Source organism: Rhamphochromis longiceps, linkage group LG12 (assembly GCF_057381845.1).
Source record: "Rhamphochromis longiceps isolate RC_006_pf linkage group LG12, R_longiceps_female_GT1.1, whole genome shotgun sequence".
Lineage (NCBI taxonomy): Eukaryota > Metazoa > Chordata > Actinopteri > Cichliformes > Cichlidae > Rhamphochromis > Rhamphochromis longiceps.
The window spans coordinates 32318400-32343490 of NC_140568.1; the positions used below are offsets into that span (position 1 = coordinate 32318400).

General features: G+C 41.0%; 3 protein-coding genes and 1 long non-coding RNA gene across 11 annotated transcripts; 3 read left to right on the forward strand and 1 right to left on the reverse strand.

The window, feature by feature from the left end:
• The first annotated feature begins 707 nt into the window (after nucleotides 1-707).
• nim1ka (NIM1 serine/threonine protein kinase a) lies at nucleotides 708-12872 on the forward strand. 8 transcript variants are annotated; one of them, XM_085425840.1, is made up of 9 exons: nucleotides 708-1146; nucleotides 7023-7120; nucleotides 7361-7532; nucleotides 7797-7856; nucleotides 8399-8713; nucleotides 8836-8948; nucleotides 10208-10329; nucleotides 10455-10601; nucleotides 11298-12872. In XM_085425840.1, exons 5-9 carry the CDS (start codon nucleotides 8400-8402, stop codon nucleotides 12054-12056), a joined length of 1455 nt encoding a protein of 484 aa, XP_085281966.1. In that variant the 5' UTR covers nucleotides 708-1146; nucleotides 7023-7120; nucleotides 7361-7532; nucleotides 7797-7856; nucleotide 8399; the 3' UTR covers nucleotides 12057-12872. The 8 variants fall into 8 exon arrangements, with proteins under 8 accessions (XP_085281966.1, XP_085281969.1, XP_085281967.1 ...); XM_085425843.1 differs by having other exon boundaries at nucleotides 708-1101; XM_085425845.1 differs by lacking the exon at nucleotides 708-1146 and adding an exon at nucleotides 1190-3290.
• On the reverse strand, nucleotides 11813-13800 carry LOC146657625 (uncharacterized). The gene is made up of 3 exons (XR_014914080.1): nucleotides 13500-13800; nucleotides 13308-13394; nucleotides 11813-11952 (listed from the first exon to the last, which is right to left on the reverse strand). It is a non-coding gene; the product is annotated as an uncharacterized LOC146657625 (long non-coding RNA).
• Nucleotides 13338-19410, forward strand: creb3l3l (cAMP responsive element binding protein 3-like 3 like). Its single transcript, XM_085425839.1, has 10 exons — nucleotides 13338-13474; nucleotides 14828-14968; nucleotides 15195-15588; nucleotides 15735-15844; nucleotides 15992-16084; nucleotides 16254-16360; nucleotides 17113-17181; nucleotides 17292-17376; nucleotides 17460-17553; nucleotides 17720-19410. Exons 2-10 carry the CDS (start codon nucleotides 14828-14830, stop codon nucleotides 18109-18111), a joined length of 1485 nt encoding a protein of 494 aa, XP_085281965.1. The 5' UTR covers nucleotides 13338-13474; the 3' UTR covers nucleotides 18112-19410.
• Nucleotides 19411-23100: 3690 nt separating this feature from the next.
• On the forward strand, nucleotides 23101-24725 carry gadd45ga (growth arrest and DNA-damage-inducible, gamma a). The gene is made up of 4 exons (XM_085425849.1): nucleotides 23101-23242; nucleotides 23362-23463; nucleotides 23589-23799; nucleotides 23935-24725. Exons 1-4 carry the CDS (start codon nucleotides 23190-23192, stop codon nucleotides 24046-24048), a joined length of 480 nt encoding a protein of 159 aa, XP_085281975.1. The 5' UTR covers nucleotides 23101-23189; the 3' UTR covers nucleotides 24049-24725.
• The last annotated feature ends 366 nt before the right edge of the window (nucleotides 24726-25091 follow it).

Here is a 25091-nt window from a genome sequence, read left to right on the forward strand (position 1 = left end):
GAGCCCCGGCTTGGACAGTCTCGGTTGTTGTGTCCTTGGGCAAGACACTTCACCCGTTGCCTACTGGTGGTGGTCAGAGGGCCTGGTGGTGCCAGTGTCCGGCAGCCTCGCCTCTGTCAGTGCGCCCCAGGGCAGCTGTGGCTACAATGTAGCTTACCATCACCAGTGTGTGAATGTGTGTGAATGGGTGGATGACTGGATATGTAAAGCGCTTTGGGGTCCTTAGGGACTAGTAAAGCGCTATATAAATACAGGCCAGGCCATTTACCAATTTATCCTTTTATTTATTTTGTATCATGGATACATACCTGTACCATATATATTGTTTGTTTTGTTTTTTAACTTGTACCTTTTGCACAGGTTATCCACAGAGCACAATAAAGATGTTGGTAAGTATTTGTTTTAAGCAAAGAAAGTTACTGCAGTTTCATTGTAGTTTTTGGCCTTCTGAAGTGAAGACTCTAAAACGTCAAATGTTTAGTTTATTTTAATTAAGCATTCGTTTTTAAATGAACGACAACTAGTGTGTCCCGAAGGCAAATATATATATATATATATGTGTGTGTTTGTAGGTATCTGTGGACATGAAAAAGGTTTTAAGATAAGATAACTCTTTATTGTCATTGCACAGTCATACATAGTACAGTAGTACAATGAAATTGGAAAACAATGAAATTGGAAATTTTAATTGTCTCCTGCACAAACTAAAGAATTTTCTATTTTTGTTTTCATTTAAATCTACATTTTTAAATTTCTGTTTGCGTGTTCATTAATCTGGACAGCCCACGTAGGTCTCCTGACCCTGACTTGAACCCCTGCAGCGTTAATAGCCTGTACAGCTAGCACGGGGCGTGACGCGCAGGTTAGGTTACCTGTTGTGTATCGCCGCATGCCCGGGACAGCTCCTGAAGTACTGAGTGAAGTGGTCCTAATTCTCGGCTCTTATTGGTTACGAGATAGACGGCGGACTCCCAGAGACGCCGTTGATTCGTCGGTTCACCCGCTCGTTCAGCGGATTTCCTTCACAACAGAGAGAAAGCTGCAGCAGAGCCGGTGAGCTCAATGTCACCGGGTACGGGAGAGGATGGATTTGGGAGCAAGGTCGGTATACATTGTCGCCACGGGCCCATGAAGATGCTCACCCAAGTAAGACCGATTCTCACATGCAGCATATCCGTTCTTTTGGGTTTTTGTTACGCTATTCTTATGATCATAAGCCTTGGGTAAATGAGAACTGGCCTGCTGCTTGTAGATATCGCTATCATTGAACGTAAATACTCAGTCATTAGCTAATGCTGTTTAAAATGTTTCCTCGATAAGTGGGTGTTGTTTGAAAACGTTGCCAACAAAGATGCATTTAAAAAAAAAAAAAAACCTACATCGAAACCTCAGTTCTGGCGACCCAGCAGAGCTTTATCTCGTTTTCTCTGAGGGTGGTTGGCTAGAGCCCCTACAGTGGACCCAGATTTTACTGCACTGGACTTTAATCTTTTCGTTTTACTTGTTTTTTTGTTGTTGTTTTTTTTTTTTTTTTTTTAATTCTGTCACGTATGCACATGCATTCAAAGTTAAAGCCACCAACCCCGCTTGTTGGGGGTTGCACATTTATGCATGAAACCTACAAAATGCAACACTTAACTGGAGATCCACCTAAACTCTGTTCAACTTCTCATACCGCTTTTGACCGGGCTCGATTACATCGGGCTCGGAATGAATAAAGTCTGGCTCTAACACCTGTTGGTTTTTACCAGTGTGTTATGACGAATGCCAGTCATTTCCCCCAAATTCACCTTTTACATCATCATCTCCCTCTGTGGTAAAGGCTTGGGAGCACTGCTTTGCTTCCTTATAGCCTGCTCTACTGGTTTTCCTGCATTAATAATTTAAAATCTTCCCTCCTGTCATGTCATAAGGAAATGATATGAAATTAATAAGTAATACTTTTTGACTTTTTGGTTTGCCCCAAGGAGCAAATACATGGAAGATGTGAAAAGTTAAGAAAGTAATCTACACTGCATTATGCTGTGTTTTGCACACTTAAACATGAAGCTTAAACATTTTTCTATCTTATAAAGGCAAAAGGAGGAAAATAGCCTTCTTGAGTTAATTTTATCTCCACTTGAAGCAAAAAAAAGTTCTAAAATTATATTTCTTTTCATGATCATTCAGTCAGTGAACATGAAACATTGTGCTTCATGTGTCTTTCTTTGATGCACGCCTCTTTGATGTGCTGACAGTGAATAACATGCAAACTCAGACGGCTCTTTAAAGCCAGAAACATTAACGACCGAATAGAATTTAGATTTGAAGCACCAGATGCAGGATATGTTGTCCGCAGCATTGTCCTGTTATTGTGTTCCCCTCTAATGATGTCATGTTGACTTTGGTTAAGGCTCTGTTGCTCACCAAGATGTACTTGAATCTGCACAGTGCTGTGTATTGCCAGGCTTAGGGAATAGTAGCTCAGGTGAGTCATGCTGCATAACAAGAAAAAAGAAAAACATTTTTAGCATTTAATCACAGGAGCAGAAAAGTATATGCGGAAACCAATTAAGCAGCGTCTTTGCAAAGCAACTTTGTCAAAGTTATTTCCTTGTAATAAGTTGCTGTGTATCCTTTGAAGCCTCTGCCACTGTGCTTTGGACTGTGTGTGTAAATGTGCGTCAGAGGAAAGGGATTTAGAGGTCACTCTGGTTTTCTTTTCCTTTCTTTCTTTCTTTTTTTTTTTTTTGAATTGTGAAATATTTGCCCCATAGATTCCAGAGAGGCCTGCTTCTCTGTTCCTAGGGCCCATGGTCCCCATTGTTGAAACTCTTTCACTGTTGAGCTTTTCACTCTTGTCAGCTGTGCGCCTCTGTTAACACACTGGGGAGCTTTGTGTGGGGTGAGCTCGCTGTCTGCACATGTGTATGCTTTCACGTGCATGTGCCTGTCCGAGGAAAGAGTCTGTTAATGTGCATGTGCACTCAATGAGAGAAAATGAGATACAAGCGCGGGTGAACTGAATGAATGGAAAGCAAAGTGAGGGGTTTTTCAGAGAAGAGGAACTCTTTTTCATACAGCAGCTTTGTACCCTTCTTAAGTAAAGACACAAACAGGCATTTTTGCAATAGGAACCATAACAGATGGAAAGAGCAAGTAAATCTTGATCCACAGCTGCTGTGGATGGGCTCTTGTGTTTTCCGTTGTTGGAGCGTCTGAAGAGGCTGCTGATGCTAGCAGAGTGATCAGCAGCCGGCAGACCCTACTTCTTCCCTTTAGGGATCTTGAGACAAGTGACTGGCTGTCTGGTGAGTAAAGAAGGACTCACACTTGGCAGAGCTGATTGTGTTTGCTTATGAACGCCCAGCTGTTTGCAGTCTTATACACTTTCATACATTTCTATTATTTGTTTTTTACATTTGGTGCTTCAAACAAGTGAAGATTGCATTCAATATTAAGTCATAGCATTAACTGTATGGGGAATGCAACTAATTTAGAATTTAAAATATTTAGCATTACTTCCTCAAATAACTCAATGAGGAAAATAACATGAAAATAACTCATAACACCTTAGGTCTGTTAGTTTTTCTCATTATCAGTAACTTTCTTTGTTACATGGACAAAAATATAATTTTTTTTATTGCAATATTTCATTTTTCAACAACTTTTTGCAGCAACAGTACCTCAGTGCAATCTGAGTGGAATCCCAGTGCATTCACCACCGTGAACGGTTCATGAATCCGCTGTTGTGCACGTGTTGGTGTGTTTATGTCTTTCAGTCTGCTCATATACACGATTAGCACGGGTACTCGCAGGCTCAGTGCAACTGTAAATATGACACTGTGTACTCTCTTCCTTGAGGAGATCCAGTTAATGCCTAATCCTCAACCCTACACAAACACGTTTGGTCAGTGTTCATCACTAAGCAACCTGCTAGATGTGTTATACAGTGGAAGCCGAGGACAAAGCATTCTCAGTAAATACCCATTTATGGACCTTTTCTGAAGATACTCTAAACTCAGTTGCTATCAGTAGAGCCAGTGTAGTTTACCAGTTGTTTTACTCAATATGGCAAATGTTTCCCTGATTATTACATCACGTTTGAGACTATTATAGTGTTTGTAATGTTAAGAAATGGAAACATGTCTGTATTTGCATATATTCAGACATATTAATCAATCCTGTTCATTCAGGAATATCCTTAAAGAAAATGTCTGGACAAAAAACTGGTAATAATGGTGATTGGGGTACCAAAACTTTCCATGCTCTCCTTCATTGTTAACCAGTTTATCTCATGCATGGCTGTCCTTTAGTGTTTTTATTTACTCACATAAAAGGCATGTATTCGGCACATGTTGCTTTGTGCTATAAAGCGCGTCTCTCCTCCCTTAGCAAGTCCTTTTAGGCTGCCCTAGATCAATACGCAGATATTCATGGTTCCATGGCAGGAAGGTGTTTGAAAGCTGGAAGACTCTAGGCCTCACAAAAGAGAACCGCTTTGATTCTCTGGCGAGCCTTCAACACAGATTCATTCATTTTAATATATGGACAGTTGATGGAGAGCCTTTGAAAGCTCCATGATACACTAACCGTTTCTGTTCTTTCCTTTACGTACGACTTATTACTATTTGTTATGCCAGCACAAATGTTTTCTTTGGGCACAGTTTAATTAGTTTATTGTTTATTAGTTTGTTCAGATGCACCAAGCCCATCGGGCCGTAGTGTTGATATACAGGGATTTTGTTAAAAACAAAACAAAGCAGTCAAACGGGTGTAAATTGTGGATTTACCTGGATAATTGGAGTCTTGGTGAGTGTATGAGACCAGTCCGGTGTGTGTGAGACTGAATCTAAGTATTATGCCCATGGTTGCTGTAACAAAAGAAATTTAACACCCAATTTGAATTTGTGGCTCATTCATATATTTTTTTTTTTTATTGTTTTGGCTAACAGTGGAAGAAACCTCATCAATTATTGTTGGTTAATTGATTGTTTGGAGTCTCTCTCAGATATATACAGGGAGTGCAGAATTATTAGGCAAGTTGTATTTTTGAGGAATAATTTTATTACTGAACAACAACCATGTTCTCAATGAACCCAAAAAACTCATTAATATCAAAGCTGAATGTTTTTGGAAGTAGTTTTTAGTTTTAGCTATTTTAGGGGGATATCTGTGTGTGCAGGTGACTATTACTGTGCACTGTGTACTGTATTAGGCAACTTAACAAAAAACAAATATATACCCATTTCAATTATTTATTTTTACCAGTGAAACCAATATAACATCTCCACATTCACAAATATACATTTCTGACATTCAAAAACAAAACAAAAACAAATCAGCGACCAATATAGCCACCTTTCTTTGCAAGGACACTCAAAAGCCTGCCATCCATGGATTCTGTCAGTGTTTTGTTCTGTTCACCATCAACATTGCGTGCAGCAGCAACCACAGCCTCCCAGACACTGTTCAGAGAGGTGCACTGTTTTCCCTCCTTGTAAATCTCACATTTGATGATGGACCACAGGTTCTCAATGGGGTTCAGATCAGGTGAACAAGGAGGCCATGTCATTAGTTTTTCTTCTTTTATACCCTTTCTTGCCAGCCACGCTGTGGAGTACTTGGACGCGTGTGATGGAGCATTGTCCTGCATGAAAATCATGTTTTTCTTGAAGGATGCAGACTTCTTCCTGTACCACTGCTTGAAGAAGGTGTCTTCCAGAAACTGGCAGTAGGACTGGGAGTTGAGCTTGACTCCATCCTCAACCCGAAAAGGCCCCACAAGCTCATCTTTGATGATACCAGCCCAAACCAATACTCCACCTCCACCTTGCTGGCGTCTGAGTCGGACTGGAGCTCTCTGCCCTTTACCAATCCAGCCACGGGCCCATCCATCTGGCCCATCAAGACTCACTCTCATTTCATCAGTCCATAAAACCTTAGAAAAACCAGTCTTGAGATATTTCTTGGCCCAGTCTTGACGTTTCAGCTTGTGTGTCTTGTTCAGTGGTGGTCGTCTTTCAGCCTTTCTTACCTTGGCCATGTCTCTGAGTATTGCACACCTTGTGCTTTTGGGCACTCCAGTGATGTTGCAGCTCTTGCACGCTTGACTTTTCTCAGTTCATGGGCAGTTATTTTGCGCCTTGGTTTTTCCACACGCTTCTTGCGACCCTGTTGACTATTTTGAATGAAACGCTTGATTGTTCGATGATCACGCTTCAGAAGCTTTGCAATTTTGAGACTGCTGCATCCCTCTGCAAGATATCTCACTATTTTTGACTTTTCTGAGCCTGTCAAGTCCTTCTTTTGACCCATTTTGCCAAAGGAAAGGACGTTGCCTAATAATTATGCACACCTGATATAGGGTGTTGATGTCATTAGCCCACACCCCTTGTCATTACAGAGATGCACATCACCTAATATGCTTAATTGGTAATAGGCTTTCGAGCCTATACAGCTTGGAGTAAGACAACATGCATGAAGAGGATGATGTGGACAAAATACTCATTTGCCTAATAATTCTGCACTCTATGTATGGATGGATGGATGGGCTGCTAAATTATGCACCCTAGTTTGCTTTGAAATAATACATGGTTAGATATAACATATAGTATCTAAGACAAACCATTTTTTGGACTCAGTTTGGTGGAATCAAGGTTTATTTATAGCGCAGTTCTGAAACAACTCCAGATTTACTCCAATTACTATTCACCAAATTCTGTCATTAAGTTATTTTATCTGCCAGATTAATCACTGTAAAACAGACATTTTATTTAACTTGCGCCTTGCCAATCGGATTCGCCTTTTCTTTTCCATCTCACGGGACATTGTTAGACGTGTGTTCCCAGAGCAGTACACAGTTATCACCTAATTACACTCTTTTGCACTCCCACACCCCACATCAAACACAAACAGCAGGAGGTGTGACATACTGCAATGAAATGATCAAGGTTAGTCATGCAGGTATTTCAGGTTGTGAGTGTCTTCTTCATCGCAGAGAGTAATGAGTATCTCAGATTTGTTTATTCTGGCTCTCCTAGCAACCCCAGCCTGCAGCACATTTGGAGCATGAGTCAAGCAGCAGACGAAGTAGGAGCTTCTGCGCACATTAACAAGCTCTCAAGAAGATACTGCACAGGTACATTTGTGTTATCCTTTTAAAAACAAACTTAAGATGGAATCTGGAATAAATGTGTTTTTCTGGAGACGCTTGATCCATATAGAGAGTAGAATACTGCATGCATGTTCTTAGGTAGATAAACCAACATTAAGCAAAAAAAGGCACCAAAGTAAAAGAGGCTGTCATGAGCTTTGATATAGACAGAAAACATAACATAGAAGACGCTTACTTTTATGACTGTCTTTTCCTTCATTACAGGTAACCACTCCATGGCTGCACCCTGACACTATCATCTGTTCATCCCCTCTGCCCCAGCCTGCCCCCTCTTATCCAGCTCCTCTCCCCTCCTCCTCACCCCGTGGCCTATTTATACCCTGGAGACTCGAAGCAGTCTATTAAAGCCCACGGACCTGTTCAGAAAAAGACTCCAGTAAGCCTAAATTCCCCGTTTATCTTATCTCCGTGCTCGTCACCTTTTCCTGAACATCCGTAAGTGAGGAAAACTAAAATATCAACAAGTGCTTTAGCCTTCAGATTACAAGCTGCAAGGACAGTTTAAGCTACAGCAGATTTTTGGAAATTCTGGATGAAGCATGAGCCTTGGACCCACTGATTTTTTTACTCATTTAGTAGAAAAGCAGTCTTCCAAGTTAAACCATGCTTATTGGCTCACTTGTCTATGTGACTTTGGTAGATTTCGACAAGAACACTAAAGGACTTACTTTCTAAATGGAAAAGGATCACACATTCAAAGGTAAGTCAAGGCTTCTGTCGCATGCAAATTTGCTTTATCGGTTTTCATATCGAATCCATCATAGTACAGCAGAACCAGGATAGTAGGCTATAAGCATAAATTCAAAATTGATACTATCGTGCATACGTTTCGCGTTCTCATTTCACGTCACGCAGATTATGTCTGCAATAATATTATTGCTGTTGTGAACATATTGTAAAAGTGTGGAACAAAACAGTCTCACAGCAAAGTTAAAATTTATTGTTAATCTGCTAATAAAAATAGAGCACATATTGAAGTGGGCATCACATTTATGATATATTACATGTATTTTACAGTTTTAGGACTGGAGACACAAACATTATAGTTATCATAAGAGTTTAATCGGCATTTAAAAAATTACTTTGAAGGTGATTCTGTTAAGAAAAACGGGGTATTCAAAATGTATTGAGAAAAATTTATTTTTTAAAAACGACTTTTTTTTTTCTTTCATATTCTGTATCCAGTCTTGTATCAATTCCTGCTATGAACTAAGCCCAGACCGCCTTGTGTGTCACCTGCAGGATGACTGCAGTCTACCCCTCTGAGAGTAGCCCGGACGGAGCTGAAGCTGGGACTCAGACAGCAGGCTCTAAGGGGTCAGGAGCAGGAGGAACCACTGGGACCAGCTCAGTAACTGGGGTCAAGAGCGCGGATTCTCATGGAGACTCGATCCGAGGTTCCATTGGAAGCACGGTGGCCTCTACTAGTAGCAGCCAAAGGAACGCCCGCTGGAGCCGGCAGGACAGCTCTGACATAAACACAGATGATGAAGGAGCCACCGTCCGCCGCCTCACTCCCCTGGAAAGGCTGAACCTGGATATGTGCCAGGATGAAAGGTATGGTGATTGTAAGTTACTTGTTATATTTTTCATTGTGGGTTTTTTTTTCTTTTTCTTTTTTTTACTTGCCAAATTGTGAAAATTGGTGTTAAATGCTTTATTATCTAAACTGCTGGCAGGTTGGTCCGTGAGCTAACAGTGGGCAGAAGAATCGGCTTCTACAAAATTCATGGAGAGCTCGGGTGTGGAAATTTCTCCCATGTTAAGCTGGGAATTCATGCTCTCACCAAAGGTAAACCCCACTGTGAAACGAATGGCAATATTTACAGACATTTGCACAGCGTCGCATAAAAACATCGCCTAAACACATTGGAATAAAAAAAAAAAACACGACGCACAAGCTTCCTTTTATTACGGTGGCTTCTTATTAGACTTAATAAGTTGGGTGATAACCTGTTTCCATTAATGGGCTGCAACACTACCAAATGTGTGCTTATAGCAATTTACTAACATGGCGATTTGTGCCTGGCCAGGGGGCTGATTCAGCCACAAAGAGACAGACTGTCTGCTGCCCTTGAACAGATGGATTGATTAGAGATCTCCAGTTTCCTTAGCGACGGCTAAAATTGCCGCATGCCTCATCAAAGGCTACAACGACAGAGGAAAATTAGTGTAGCTTTGTTTGTCTGTCTGCGTGTGTGTGTTTGTGTGCGTGTTCATGCATGGATTTTTTTTTTTTTTTTTTTTTTACCATTTAAGGTTTTTAAGGCGTTTTTACTCTGTGGCTGGCTCTGGTTCTGTGTGTGTGTGCGCAATGTTTAGGTCAGTGGTGTCATTTAGTCAAAACACAAAATGAGCTGCAGTGCATTTTAAATGCTCCTATTGAAAGCTATGTCACAGCTGAAAGAGAGTCTAATGCCAGCCTTAATAATGCATACTGTAGAACAATTAGATATCTCAACACCATTTTGCCACTTAAGAACTTTTCTGTATTCAGTTACCTGAGGTCTACTTTATGCATCTCTATGAATCATTTAACGGAACACAGCCAAGATATCAGTTTTTCAAAATTCAGAGTGCATTTGATCATTGTAAAACTGCATTTATTTATTCATTTTTAAATTTGAATTTTGATTTTTAACAGCGCAGCTAATGTAGCACTCTATTCCAGTCTTTTTTTTTTTTTTTTTTTTTTTTAACCCTTTGCCATCCTCGGTGTGAGCCTACATATCTACTGAGACTTGGAGTAATTTATGACTGTCTAAGAAAATAAATCATATGACCCCCTGGAAGAATATAATCATGAAAATTTAGTTCAGGATCAGCAAAACTTTCATCTCAGTTATCCAGACCAGAGTGTTGTTTGAACTGCTAAGTGGAACCAGGCTTACAGTGTCTATCATCAGTCTACAAAAGATTTATGTAACAACTAATTTAAAATTTATTAGAAAAGTGATTAAAAACTCAACCTTTTTTTTTTTTTTTCCCCTGTGTCGAGATGTATTATGTGTACAGCAATCAGTGACCAAATGTCTCCTTTTGCATCACTAGACAAAGTGGCCATAAAGATCTTAGATAAGACCAAGATGGATCAGAAGACCCAGCGGCTGCTGTCCAGGGAGATCTCTAGCATGGAAAAACTACACCATCCCAACATCATACGCCTCTATGAGGTATTTTGGACTTTCAAGTGTCTTTCTAATGCCATTGTGCTTTTTTTGATCATTAAATCTATCCGACATCAAGTACTTTTCTGCTTATGTATTCTAACATATGTAGTTGCACTGTATGTGTTTAGGTGGTGGAGACTTTGTCACGTTTGCACCTAGTGATGGAGTACGCAGGCGGAGGGGAGCTCTACACCAAGATTACTACAGAAGGAAAGCTTTCTGACACTGACAGCAAGTTTGTCTTTGCTCAGATTCTTTCTGCTGTTAAACACATGGTCAGTGAATTTACGTTTATATTAAAATTGTCTGATAATATAAAATCTTGATAGTCGTATAACTTTGACATCTATAGTGCTGCCTGTTCTCTGCTGCTACGGTGACCTGAATAAGCCAGTGTGTTCATCTAATCCTCTAACCTATTAAATCTCATATGACAATTTCTGTCAGGGCTGAATGTTTGCACAATAGCTGTGTAATGATTCATTACTTGTAACCAGCACTTTCACTCTTTTCATGTGCACCGCATTTAGATTTTAGTCATTCATTCTCTCTCCATCTGCAGGTTGTCAAAGAATAAAAATAGATGAGAAAAAAATATTGCATTGTAATATTTCACTAGAATATTTAATATGTGGAAGAGCAGTTCACATGCTGACACAGATCGACGGAACTATAGTTGCAGCTGCCATAACTAATTCCTACTAGACAAAATAATTAATAAAGATCTGTTCTTGATATCAGGATGAAATATCCAAGAAGTAACAAGGAGCAAAACATGTTTTTTTAATTCGAGATAGACGCGATGCTTCTGCTGCTGTTTTCACTGTGTCAGGTTACATGAACAGAGGTGGCAAAAGTACAGACTTTCTTTACTTAAGTAGAAGTACAGATAACGACAAACACTCAGTCCTTCCTCTATAGTTAGATTTTCGATTCTCATATAATATGATCTTCTTTTTGTTCTCCCACAGCATGAAAATAACATCATTCACCGTGACCTGAAGGCAGAAAATGTCTTCTACACCAACGGCTCTTGCGTGAAGGTGGGGGACTTCGGATTCAGCACACTGAGCCGCCGCGATGAGACACTCAACACATTCTGTGGCTCTCCGCCATACGCTGCACCTGAACTCTTTAGGGATGAGCATTATGTTGGCATCTATGTAGACATCTGGGCCCTAGGGGTGATGTTGTTTTTTATGGTGACAGGCACAATGCCATTCAGGGCGGACACTGTGGCCAAACTAAAGCGATGCATCATGGATGGGGCCTACATCATTCCCTCTTGGGTGCCAGATGCATGCCAGAAGCTAACCAGGGGAATCCTCCAACCCATACCAACTGACCGCTGTACAGTGGAGCAGATGATGGGCTGCGAGTGGTTGCTCCCCGTGGACCTCCCGCACGCCATGGAACCCTTTAAACTGGATCCATCCTACCTCGCAGAGAGTGATCCATCAGATCTCACTGAGGAAGAGATGGAGATAAAGTCTTCGCTGGAGGCACTGGGAATCACCTCGGAGCACATCCTGAACAACCAGGGCAAAGACTGCAGGAGCTCCATCACTGGTGTCTATCGGATTCTGCTACACCGTTTTCACAAGAGACGGGTTGTCGAAAGCATTCCTGTGGTAAAACAGGCAGTCAGACCCACAGCAACAAGTAAAAAAGAACGGCTAAAAGTGTACCGCAGTTTACGGCAGACATCTAAACTCTGTGCAATTCTGTGACAAAATTCTTTGCTCTGGAAATTTAATTAAGTTATGGACTTGGATGCATGGATTTATTACAAATAAAAAATTAAAACAAGAATATTTTCAGTCCAGTAGTATAAATTGAAATTATGGTATATAACCCCACTCAAGTCCTAAAATTGGTCTTTTCTTATGTCTCTGTAGCTATGTTGCTGCTGTCCTCGTCTGTTTTTTTTTCTTGCAGGGACAGGAAATCTCAAGAAATTTGAAATGTTCTGAAATCTCATTTATCCAAGTCAGCATAGCAATGATTAGATGGCATGCAGAACTTATTATTTGGGTCATGCAGGCCATATATTTCTAATTCACACTTGGCCTACGCTTAGTTGTGTTGTAACAACAAGCCCTATGAGAATCACTGTAGCTTATTTTTTATGAAGAGACATAAATCCACAATATTTTGTTGAAAAAGTGGCGAAACATGCAGTATCTACACAAAATGTGTTTATGTCTTAAATGTTTAATTGCACTTCTCCTCGATGCCTTAGTTTTTTTTTTCATCTGTTTATGAAATCAGACAGCCTGGTTTCATTGTACTCCTTAATGCTTGTGATGAGATAGTAAGTAGAGATTTTACATCTTATATAATACGTCTCTATGAGATGTCCCTGTTCTTAGACTGGCTGACCTCGGTATTTTCCCTGTGGCCTGAAAAAATCCACTAGATGACATTAAGCTATGAAGACCAACTAACAGTTAGTAGTTCACATGGCAAAATAAAATTTCAGTTTTGAATGAAACGATTCTGGTAAGAGTTTGAATCTATTTGTCTTTTTATGATTCCGTGTCCATGCAAATGTGCTGAATGAAATAAATTTAAAACTAAAAATGCTGCTTCGTCTTCTTGATGTTAAAATTATTTAGTGTGTGTGTGTGTGTTTTATAGCTGTAAATCCAAACAGACATTATACGCAGTGAATTCATATCATTATAAAATAAGTTGCTAACATGCATTGTTGGCTAATTAATTTTTATTTAATTTATAATTATATATTTTTACCTTTTGACACCTATTTATTATTTATTGTTATTTATTTGTTATGTATTTGTATTTATTTTTAACACCGAATTTTACATTTACCAGATTTATTTATTTTTCTATATAATAATTCCTGGTCTATTTATAACATGATCCATACATTAGCTTAAAGAAAGCAGTGCAATTATCACGTACCGGAGCTACAAAACTAGCTCTATTTCCCAGAAACACCAAAGAAGACCACGTACTCATTTCCGCCTTTACGTGATGACGCAATTTTTGCCTCGTTGGAAGGTGGTTTCAGTAGGAAGCGGTCTGACGGTATACAGCGGCAGCTGAAAAAACACGAGTAGAGTAACCAAAAGACACTCGGACGCACTCACTCGAATGGTATTTCGTCTCTTGCCATCAAACGGTAAGGAAATTAATGCCAATCTTACCAGTTGTTGATGTTTCCCTGTGTTTTTAATGATACAGGGGACCACGCCCTCAGCAGAAAAAGATTATAACAGTATTATAAGGCTAATGTTAATGCTAGACCGGAATGCTGCTGATTCCTCGATGTTGGCCTAAGAAGACGTTTCCTGCCTTTTGACGATGATTACACTTTTGAGCTTCTTAAATTCATAAGCAAAAAAAAAAATCACCTACGCAAACTTCTAGCTTAACTAAGTCATTTCGTTCATGTATAAAATGGCTAATATAAATATCAAAAAATTATTAGTAGTATTATTTATATTATTGAATACCAGCACCCTGCATTCGGCGCACAGCCATTTTCAAAACCTCGGCAAACTGCAGCGTTCAAACAGTCGTTTCACGATATTGGATAAACTAAAAATTATGCAGCTTATTTATTTTGACACTTGATATTGCATTCAGACCCCGTGACAAAGGCATGGGGGGCGGGGCTTACTATAGGATGAGGTCATGATAAAACCGTGGCGCTGATGCAATAAGAGGCTACTATACGTGTTACCGGCCCCTTGTCAGGGAACTACATCTGCTTTTCATATACTTACACGGCTGACATGCATTCAATACAGCTATGCACCTGCAGTCTCCGCGTGGAGGCTAAGGCAAAGTACAGAGCAGCATCCAGTGGATGGTTACTGGACCGTCACGGTGCAATGTACCAACGCTGATGTATCAGGCGCACTTTGACCTGTTATAAAAATCGTAGTATTTTGTTGGGTATCAGCACTTTTACACAGCAATCAGGGAAGGGAAGTAATGACATGAACTTTAATAAGCAAGCTAAGTCACGTGGCTACAAACCCCCAATAACAGAGAGATTCATGGGTCATTTAAAAACGGTTTGATCCATTAGAAAACATAATGATTCAATTGTAGAATTAATTGAACCTCAATTTAAAATCATTTTAGGATCATAAAAGAAATTCCAGTAGACTTATAAAATCCTATAGAATTTTATCCTATTAAAGCCATCCATCCATACTCCCTTCTTCTGCTTATCCAGTTCAGTGGTGAGGTCAGGGTACACACTTGACAGGCTGCCAATCTGCCACAGGGCTAACACATAACCATTCACACCTGTGGCCTATTTAGAACCAGTTAACCTAACCCAAACTCCTAACTAGGTGATCGCACAACTGAACTGTAATACACTATGAACTTTGCTGTTCTCAATATTCCAGACAGTGATGTTATACTTCTGTTTTAGCAGCATAACTTCTATATACATTAAAATGTTATTATTACCAGATATTAAATATGCTATCCTCTGTATTTTGTTGTTTATCTGCAGATGTCAATAGCAGAAGATCTTCCGGACATGGATGGAGCAGACCTGTTTGGACTGCTGTTCCATGATGGAGAGAATGGATCCACTGAGCCCTTCTTTCCTGATGGGAATGGGCTCATTGAGTCATGGCTGTCTGAACAAGATGTAAGAGGAAGTTAATGTTGTTAGTGAAATTGGTTAGATGGCGGTTTAATGCATTATCTGAAGTAACTAGGTGCTAAAATGAGTCATGCTTTGGAAGCAGTAATATAAACATCTTTGAGTCTTAATACCAGATGTACTACATGGTAATACAGCTTCTTAAAGCCTAACAGTCTTATATGTATGTGTGTGTGTTTGCTTTAGAATTTAACACACCTTTGTCTCCCAGATGCTGCCAGATATGGATACTGAAGATTTTCTATCCAGCTTGTTAGATGGAGAGGACAACACGGAGACCATCTCTCCCTCCCATTCTCCACTGGGCAGCGACAGTGGCATTTCAGACGACAGCAGCTCCGGGGCTGGAAATAACAACCATGTTGGATGCCCCAGTCCTCATAGCAGTGATAGTGATGTTGTGCCCAGTCCCAGCTACTCCCAACCGAGCCCGGTGCACTCCGACCTTGCCGTGACTTATTCAGAGGCACAAACAGAAAGCTTTGAGGCCTTAACAGTCCAAGCAGATCACAGCTACTCTCTGCTGCAGAGCGGAGGGAGGGATATGGACGTGCTGCAGAGTGTGAGGGCAGAGAAGCCAGATACAGATGTCTTCATTGATCTGGGTATTTATCATTTATTGAAGAACTACTGAAACTTTAACATTTTATTTTATCTTAGAATTTCAAATCTCTTAAAAGGAACATGAGATGTGGTCTGTGTGGAATTTGTGGGGGATGGAAGATTTAAATGACTAGTCTTCCTCTCACAGATGACCTTGTGACTGAGGCAATGGAGGAGGATGTCAGCAGTGAGCTGCCTTGCACTTTGGCCATAGAGGACTCGGTACAAGATACAACAGAGTCCATCAAAGAAGACCAGGTCAGTTTCTTTTGCTATTCTTATGCCAGACCAGAAGACCAAAGAGACTGTATTTGATGTTTTCAGTGATGTTTGACACATGTTGTTAACGAGATAAGAACACACAGAAAATTTCTAAAAGAAAAACTTTGTATTTCCCTTCTTTAGTTCCAGTTTAAAGAGATTGTGCTCACTGAGGAGGAGAAGCGGCTTTTGGCAAAAGAAGGAGTAACCATTCCCCAACACATGCCCCTCACTAAGGTAATTTTCACTTCAGGTGTTTTTGATATCTCTTTAGTTACATACTTACTTTGTTGGGTGCATATTAAATTGGTCTTTCTGTGGCACAGCTGCTCAAAGCTGTTTTATACACATCGTCATCTGTCTTGTGAGCGTGGTGATTGAAAGCCTGCTCTGCTCTGCGTAACAGGCAGAGGAGAGGACTTTGAAGAGGATCAGAAGGAAGATCCGCAACAAGCAGTCTGCTCAGGAGAGCCGCAAGAAGAAGAAGGTGTATGTTGATGGACTGGAAAACAGGTGAGATACAAATGATAAATCAAAATCTTTAATATAATCTTTAATATATATTATTATTATTATTATTATATAGTCACTGACTCCAAGGATGTGGCTACATTGTTTTGTAATCAGTTTCAGAATATCTTAATTATCTAAATATTTTGACTGACTACAGTGGAACCCCGACTTACGAATACCCCAGTTACGAAGGCACTTAACGGCAATATTTCTGCCCGTGTTACGGCAAAATGCCCACGTAACAAAATCTGCTGGCTCTGATTGGCTGAGCCCAGAATGCCTTCCGAATCATGTGACAATCCCTCGGCTTTCGTACTTGTGCTTCGCTGTTCCACTTGAACGACGTATTGTTGTTGCAGTTAGCAATTAGCCTATAGCCTATTGTTCACTCAAAAGGCGCGATGGGTACTTCGACTTACGAAAACTTTCGACTTACGAAAAACCCTCGGGAACAAATTCATTTCGTAAGTCGGGGTTCCACTGTATTTCATTTTAAGCTCTCTTGTTTTAAACTTCAAGATTTTTATCAATATATTGATTCGTTTATGGCAGGACAGGATGGTATTATTGATAATGGTAGACAAGGACTTGTTTGTGTTGTTGTTGTTCTTGGCCAGATAAAATCATGGTCAATAAATTCTCTAATTGACTAAAATCAAATTAGAAGAGAAGAAAAGATTTTTAATATAGAGCAAACACTTGTGTGTCTGATTCTTGATAAATGCTAAATGATGAATTGATTTCTGTCACAGGGTGGCCATCTGCACTGCACACAACCTGGAACTACAGAAGAAAGTCCAAATGCTTCAGAAACAGAACATGTAAGAAGCCATTTCTTTGCTTCTGGGTTTTTACATAGTCGGGTCAAGCTTCTGAATCAGTTACATTGAACACGTCCTCTTGTTTTTGTTTGGTTTTTGTAAATAAACAGGTCGTTGATTGAACAACTGAGAAAACTTCAGGCTATAGTGAAGATGTCAACCATGAAGGCCAGCACAACCAGCACTTGTGTTATGGTAAATTGGCTTTTTTTTTTTTCTCAGTGTGAAGGTCTTTGTCATGCTCTGCTATTTTTCTCACTTTTTCATTGGACTTTCAGGTTTTCCTGCTCTCCTTCTGTCTGATCATCTTCCCATCAGTCAATCCGTTTGGTGGAAACACCCAAACAAAGGAGCTCTACACGCCCTCCTCAAGTGAGTTGTATATAAATATCAAGTCTGTCTTTTATTATATTTCAGCTATCCTTGCTGTACCTTAAGATATGCATGCTTTAGTTAATAAGATAGCTGATTTCATAAATGAAATTTCCGGCAGTGTCGCCTAACCTTTGTAAACTATCTTTTCAATCATGACTAACAGTCGTCTCCAGGAGCCTGCGATCACTGCCAGCTGAAAGCACAGATGCCGTATCCTCCTCTGAGGCCAAAGAAGGTTTGTTAGTTCACCAAGTAGAGGTGGATAATGTTAAAGCCATCTTTGCGGGCGGTCAGAAGAATCACACTCCTGACTACGAGAGGGTGGAACAACCTGATTCAGAAACAGGCGTCAACAGCAACTCTTCGGCAGACTTCCCGAGTCCTGCTCAGGCAGCAGAGATGAAGCAGGGGCCAGCCGGGGCATTACAGGAAGGATCCATCAATGGTGTAGTGGCGTCTGCTGTCGCATATAATGCAAAAGCTTCCAAGGACGCCTGGATAGACCGGAATCCTCCGTCTGTCATATTACAGCAGCACCGCTCTGATGAGATGTAGTAAGGACATGTTGTTCAGTATAACCAGCAGAGGGAGCTGTATTCCTAATGATTTGGGTGCCAGAGGGAACATTAATATTAAAAAAAGGGAGAAGGGAATAATGCAGTTATTCTTCCAGATATAAGATCCATCTTTTCGTCCATGCTTTTCCCTTCTGAAAGTCTTCTACTAGTTACTTTATTTGCACTTTGTTCTTGTTTCCCTTCTCCAGCGGTCAAAAGAAACTGGGGAGATATTTTCATATTTCAAAAGGACATTGCAGAGATTAAACAAATGCCTGCATTACTAGAGGGCACATGCTACTGAGTTAGCACTGAGAGCTGTCAAATTATCGTACAACATGTTGAGCTTTGCCTAAATTTGTGCATTTATTCACCAGCACAGGAATAATTGAAGTGAATGGGCAGTAGATTACTTAAAGACAGACATGAATTGATGGCCCGACTGTCACTAAATCTTGAGTGAGTTTATCTGAAAATGTCCAGCAGATCTCAGTGCTAACAAATGCTGCTTATCAGTGACTTCCCAAAAATCATACTTATCATAGCCATAGTAAATTATTATGAAAAGTAGTCTAGTCGTTTGTGCTGCAAACTAGTCAGCAACGTTTATGAAGTAGTAGAAGATAGAGTGCTTGATTCTCATAAAGCTTGATCACCGTGGTTGTTTGACCACAGTAATGCTTAAGCCATTGCAGGACATTTGGCCATTTTAAAGACTTGTAAAGTTTGTCATTATCTCCCTTGTAACAAGGGTATCCATGCTCCTTTTAATTTGTGAATGCTTTGTTTTTATGTTGTACAGTAAAGCGGCGCAAAATGTGATAAAAGAACCTGAATCCTGGACTTAACCGTTGTTGGCTAACCAACTCTGCCCCTGCGATCTTCTCTTTTATAACTTCGCTGCACAATTCTTACCTTCGTAAACTTGTCTGGAATATCTTAGCACACGGTGAGCAGAATGAGGGGTTTGACTTATTTGCTCAGTAAACTTGCAGTAAATATTGCTCCAAAATGTTATGACCTGTTTTATCAGTGATGCATTTTTTATTTTTGTGTATTTTTTCTTTGTTACTGTTGGTATTGTAAATGGTATCGAGGCTACTTTTTGTTATACTTGACAGGCAATGAGATTTTAAATGTTAATCACTTTGAACAAAAAGCACTGGCATTTGGTGTAGTCCAAGAATGACATGTAAATATTAAAAAAAGTGATTGTAGCTCTTTATGTACATTTCAACACTTTATGTATAAGACATGTCTGAACAACTATAATAAACTTTTTATATGTCAGAGTAAATCATCATCCATGTCGTTGATGCAGAGATGCAGATGTGAAAAAGAAAGTATACTTTCTGAAGTCTAAGGATTTATGTCTCGGGACATCAAAAATGCAGAAAATGGATGGAAAGGTAATCATGGGAAATAAGAGGGTAGGTAGCAGCCAAGTGCTGCTAATTGCATGCAGTTGATTGACTGATCACGAGCAAGTTTGACCACTTGAGGTCATCCAGGTGTGTTTTAACACAATATCAAAGAAGAAAACCAAAAGCAATGATCTTAAAAGAGCAACTTCTGCTGCCTCTGCTGAAAGCCTCTTCTCTAAGAAACGATCGGGGTGATCGTGGCTCAAGAGTTGGGAGTTCGCCTTGTAATCGGAAGGTTGCCGGTTCGAGCCCCGGCTTGGATAGTCTCGGTCGTTGTGTCCTTGGGCAAGACACTTCACCCGTTGCCTACTGATGGTGGTCAGAGGGCCTGGTGGCGCCAGTGTCCGGCAGCCTCGCCTCTGTCAGTGCGCCCCAGGGTGGCTGTGGCTACAATGTAGCTTGCCATCACCAGTGTGTGAATGTGTGCGTGAATGGGTGGATGACTGGATATGTAAAGCGCTTTGGGGTCCTTAGGGACTAGTAAAGCGCTATATAAATACAGGCCATTTACCAGGCCATAAGAAACAACATGGCAGGACAGCCAAGGGTAATGATTTGGATATAACCACAGAACCAGTCACCTTTAAGTCACTGAGTTGGCCGTGAACTCTTTTGTATACTGAAGTACTCTAGAGACAAATCTGAGGCCACCTGACTGACAGCTATAGCTTGGATGAAACTGGGTCATGCAAAGGAATAATGGTCCCAAGCACAACAGCAAATCTACAAAAGAATGGCTGAAAAAGAAAAAAGGATAAAGGTGTTGCAGTCCAGATCCAACTACAATGACGTGGTGGGAACCTAAAGCGCAAAAAATGCCTGCAAATCTCAACAAACTGAAGCAATGTTTGTGAAGAAGATTGGGCTTAAATTCGACCACATTGATGTCAGAGGCTGATACAGAAAACAGTTATGTAAAGTCATTGCAACTAAAAATACTGAATCATACGGTGTATGTAGATTTTGGACACACACACACACACACACACACACACACACACACACACACACACACACACACACACACACACACACACACACAGTTAAACAGCGTAATAAGACGTGTTGTTCGTCTGAGGAAGGATTTAAATATTTTTAGAAACTGGTAAGCACCAGACTATTTTTTTAACGTCCTGATAGTAAGACTAAGACGTAAACAAGGGTTGTGAAAAAAAGCCTGCTACCAATTCTAGTCAACCCACTTACAGGAGATGGATTTATTTAATATTCTCCACTCACTCTATCCAACTTTTCTGCAGGTGTGCTGTGCAATTTTGCAGCCACATTGGCAGAGAAATGAGGACTTACAATCTCACAGTTATAAACTCTCACTGGAATTGTTTGCCACACCTTTTAACATAGTCAGGTGTTTTCCTCGAGATCACATGAGAGATATTTCTAATGTATTCTCCAGTGGGGTTTTCACAGGCACTCTGGAATTCCCCCTATTGTATAACCTTATCCAAATCGTCTGACCTGTTTATTGTTTGTCTTAACAGACCACTTTATTGATTTATATGTGAGTAAAATGTGAATTTATGCATGGGTAATCCTGTTCTAACTTTATATTATGTAAATGTACCTTTTATTATTTCTTTCTTTTTTTTTCCACTTGCAAATCTCTTGTTTTTGTATCCCCTTGCTATTCCTGCTCCATGACTGGAAAACAGTATTTGTCTGACCTCAGCTGTGTGGAGGGTAACAGCACAGAGACTGGTTGGTGACTCACCATTGTAAGGCTGGAATCATGAGTCATGTGGCTTATTCAACATGTTGAGACAAGTTGTTTAAAGGACACGCCAGCAGGTGGAGGTGTAAATCCAGATTTGTGACACAAAGCCCTCTGTTTGCTGCGGGCCAAGTTTGTTTTCATCAGTTGACTGTGTAGGCTAGATTAGGTTAAAGGTCATTCCGTTATCATGTAGGCATTTTTTTGCGTCCAAACAAATGTCAGCTTGGCTTATTATTTGACTCACCATTTAACATGAAACAGATCATGAAAACAACCTTTAACAGAGCGCGTTATTCCTGTAATTAGGCCCATTTGTGGGCACGTCTCACTTGTTAAGAAGATATTAGACCTCATAGATAGATAGGAGAAGTTGTGAAGTTGTGAGGTTTTTGGTAATTCATTCACATTCAGTGCTCATTAACTGCTCACACGTGGACAAGTTCAGACAACAACCCAGTTACATGCACGGCCTCGCTGTGGTCGCAACATCTGTCGGAAAAAAGGGACTGATGATGAATGTAAACACGTGCTTATCCCACCGATAAGATAAACTGACCAGAAAAGGCGCGGCTGCGACGCGTGGCGCTTTTTTTGGGAAGGGCCCGTGCGCATCTGTCGGGCATCTGGCGCAGGGCACTGAATAGATCTGGGTAATAAAACACGCAGGACGCACACACATACTGATCCACATCCCCCAGCGCCATGGAAAGTCCGGAGACAGGTGGAGGGATGTAGTGATGTTGTGTGGCGGAGCTGCACTTTACCTCTGTGCAGAAATGCCACGCGCCCCAGACAAACTGTTTAAGCCTTTGCTTTTTCAATAGGCAAACAAAAACTGGCGTGTGGCCATAAGCTGGTTGGTCAGTCCCACAAAACACATCGCCACCAAGAATTCTGGTCCTATTCGGGTCAGGACAGGCTTGCAGATTTTCCTTCCGGGGACATTTCGGTAACTGCTGGGCAGACTGTAAACACATGAGCACGTTGAGTAACAGGTTAGTAGGGTATGACGCGCCAAGCAGGTGCACCAGGAACCGGCTGTTTATTAAGAGCAATGGAAAGCTGCACAAGGAAAGTTCGGATAGATGATATATATAAATATTTCCCCAGTGACTCTCCAGACTGGGGAAATCCGCTACTCCGATAAAGGATTGTTCCAGAGTTTATCACACATCAAATTAATCGTCGCTACAGTTTTAATGCGGCTCACCCACAGAAAAAAGATCTGCCAATTTTCCTTCGGCTAATCCGCACACTCAGTTCTGTTGTCACCTGTAGGATAGTCTGAATTCTTCTATGCCCACTGTGGAAAAACACGAGGCGTAATAGTTACATAATTCCAAAAACCGGGGATGTTGCTACGAAATGGTAAATAACGCCTCTGCAAACTATGATAATAATAATAAATAAAAGAGAATCTCTTAGAATGTCTGACTGTGTATGTGTGACTTATATGTTTTCTAAATATCATAAACATGTCATCGTGTCCAGGGGCAAACTGAAGCCACAGTGGTTCAAAACAAAACAATGTTGTTTGCAATGACTGTGAAAGTTCATCGTAAACATCACTTGTAGTTTTTGCCCTTAGTGGTGATGCTGGATGTTGACAAGAAAAGGAGAAATCGGGAGTGGGTGGGGGGGATTTCTTGAAAGGTTGTAATCTTGCCCCACGTGGGGTTGTCAACAAGCTCAGTTCGACTGCTCGGGGACTTTTTTTTTTGCTTTCCTCACCAAAGCTTCTCTGAGCCAATGGTAGGAGACAGGATCGGAAAGACCGCCCCTTGCCGAGAAACGACGCCAAGTGCGGTATAAAGCCACCCACAGACTGTTCCGAGCTCAGAATAACGCAAGAGACTACACAGACAACTACACAGCCTTTTCTTAACACTGCAACATCCCGATCGCGCTTGGATTATAACTATGACTCTGGAAGAGATTCACGGACAAGAGAACACAATGGAAAACGCTGATAGGTGAATATTTTACTCATCGATACAACGCTATTTAAGCTCCTGGATTAAAGCGTTGTAGCTGTTATTTTTGGGGAGGGTAATGTGATCAGTGTGCTGATGATGTATTTTTCTTTGTTAAGGGTGCAAAGTGCAGGCGCAGCCCTGGAGGAGCTGCTGATCGCTGCTAAGAAGCAGGACTACCTGACAGTTGGAGTTTACGAATCTGCCAAAGTCATGAATGTGTAAGTATTGCATTTCGTGCCACTTTCAGTTACATTTGCCCTTTAAAAAACAGAAAAGAAAAAAAAAAAGTCGAGCACACGCACAGCAGGATATGCGCTAATCACCTTTCTTGTCTTTCCTACAGTGACCCAGACAGCGTGGCGTTCTGCATTCTCGCCACCGATGAGGAATACGAGTGTGACATTGCTCTTCAGATCCACTTCACTCTCATCCAGGCTTTCTGCTTTGACAACGACATCAACGTGGTGCGTGTCAATGATATCGACCGCCTGGCCGACCTCGTGGGTGCCGATGAAACCGGCGAGCCCAAAGACGCACACTGCATTCTTGTCACGGTACGTTCCCACTCAGTTAGGAGCTGGTAGCCAGTGAATCATACATGCATCACTACCGTGTCTGACTTTCTTTGCATGTCTTGTAGGTGTTGCCACTTTTGTGACTCTAAATATCTCCCTCTTTTACAATTACAGAGCCCTAGTGCAAACCCATGGAAAGACCCTGCTCTGGACAAGCTGAGTGTATTCTGTGAGGAAAGGCGCAGTGTGTATGACTGGGTGCCCACTATCACACTCCCAGAGCGCTGAAGTGACACCCCCCTGAAGTTGCTTCACATGATTATGATGATGATGAAAAGAAAGTCAAGGAGCTGAGCTTCAGCTGGGGGCCTCATGCCTTTCTGCCTCACATGTCTGGATTAAGAGGCTGTGGCTGTAACTCCCCCCTTCTGCAAGAGCACACTCTTCCAGTGCATCCTGGGTGAGCCCATTGGTTCTGGATTACCCTGTGCAAGGGTTCAGACCTCATGTGTGAACTTGTTCAGGTGTATGTGGAGTGGACAGAACGCCTGATGGACACTGAGAATGGAGCTGGACTGTACTGCATAGTACCTTAAAGATGGCAAATGGTAACCCAGTGACTGCCCTTTAACAGACTGGCGGGACTAAGCAGAGAAGGTCACAGAGAGCGATACTGTGCAAGAGATGGACTTAAGAAAGTGGACTGGACTCGTCAGAGGGGAACAAGTCAGGTGCAGATTCAGAAGAAGGTGTCTGAAAGTGTCTAAACAAAGGACTTTTCTTTATGAGTGCAGCTGTCAGGAAGTTCTTGGAATAAGCAGAAACTGCTTGCAAATCCTGATGTAAAGCTGACACTTTTTTAATGGACTATTCAGTTTTCTTTCACATATGCAGACAGAGCAATGCAGTATTGATTTGTGTTGTACTGACTTGAAATGCTTTGTGAATAAACATTTGGAATCAAACTCATCTTCTCAGAAATCTCATTTTCTCCTTTACATTTAGCTACACAGACATTAACTAACACCTAGGGTGCCACATAATGTGGGGCGTCATGGCAGACTGCAGTGATGCAGAGGTATCAGGAAAGTGTGGTGCTACTGGTTACAACTCTGCTTCACAAGAAGCTAATCGCACAATGTGGGTGGAAGGAAAGTAAAGATCAAATGATTAGGTGGCTGAGAGGGAGAGAGTAAATGAAGAAAAGGGAAGCTAAAAGTTATAATGTAATGATGATTGAGATGTGGGTTTTTTGCAGGCACTGACCTTTTACTGCTGATACACTAGCTGCCTTATAGCACAGTGCACAATTACTTAGGCTGGAACTGAAG

Coding starts and splice junctions, on each gene's coding strand:
- nim1ka (XM_085425841.1), top strand. CDS start 8,400: ATGACTGCAGTCTACCCCTCTGAGAGTAGCCCGGACGGAGCTGAAGCT. Junction 8,949..10,207: donor AATTCATGCTCTCACCAAAG/GTAAACCCCACT, acceptor TTGCATCACTAG/ACAAAGTGGCCATAAAGATC. Junction 10,330..10,454: donor ACATCATACGCCTCTATGAG/GTATTTTGGACT, acceptor GTATGTGTTTAG/GTGGTGGAGACTTTGTCACG.
- creb3l3l (XM_085425839.1), top strand. CDS start 14,828: ATGTCAATAGCAGAAGATCTTCCGGACATGGATGGAGCAGACCTGTTT. Junction 16,085..16,253: donor AACACATGCCCCTCACTAAG/GTAATTTTCACT, acceptor TCTGCGTAACAG/GCAGAGGAGAGGACTTTGAA. Junction 16,361..17,112: donor GTTGATGGACTGGAAAACAG/GTGAGATACAAA, acceptor TTTCTGTCACAG/GGTGGCCATCTGCACTGCAC.
- gadd45ga (XM_085425849.1), top strand. CDS start 23,190: ATGACTCTGGAAGAGATTCACGGACAAGAGAACACAATGGAAAACGCT. Junction 23,243..23,361: donor ACAATGGAAAACGCTGATAG/GTGAATATTTTA, acceptor TTCTTTGTTAAG/GGTGCAAAGTGCAGGCGCAG. Junction 23,800..23,934: donor CACACTGCATTCTTGTCACG/GTACGTTCCCAC, acceptor TTACAATTACAG/AGCCCTAGTGCAAACCCATG.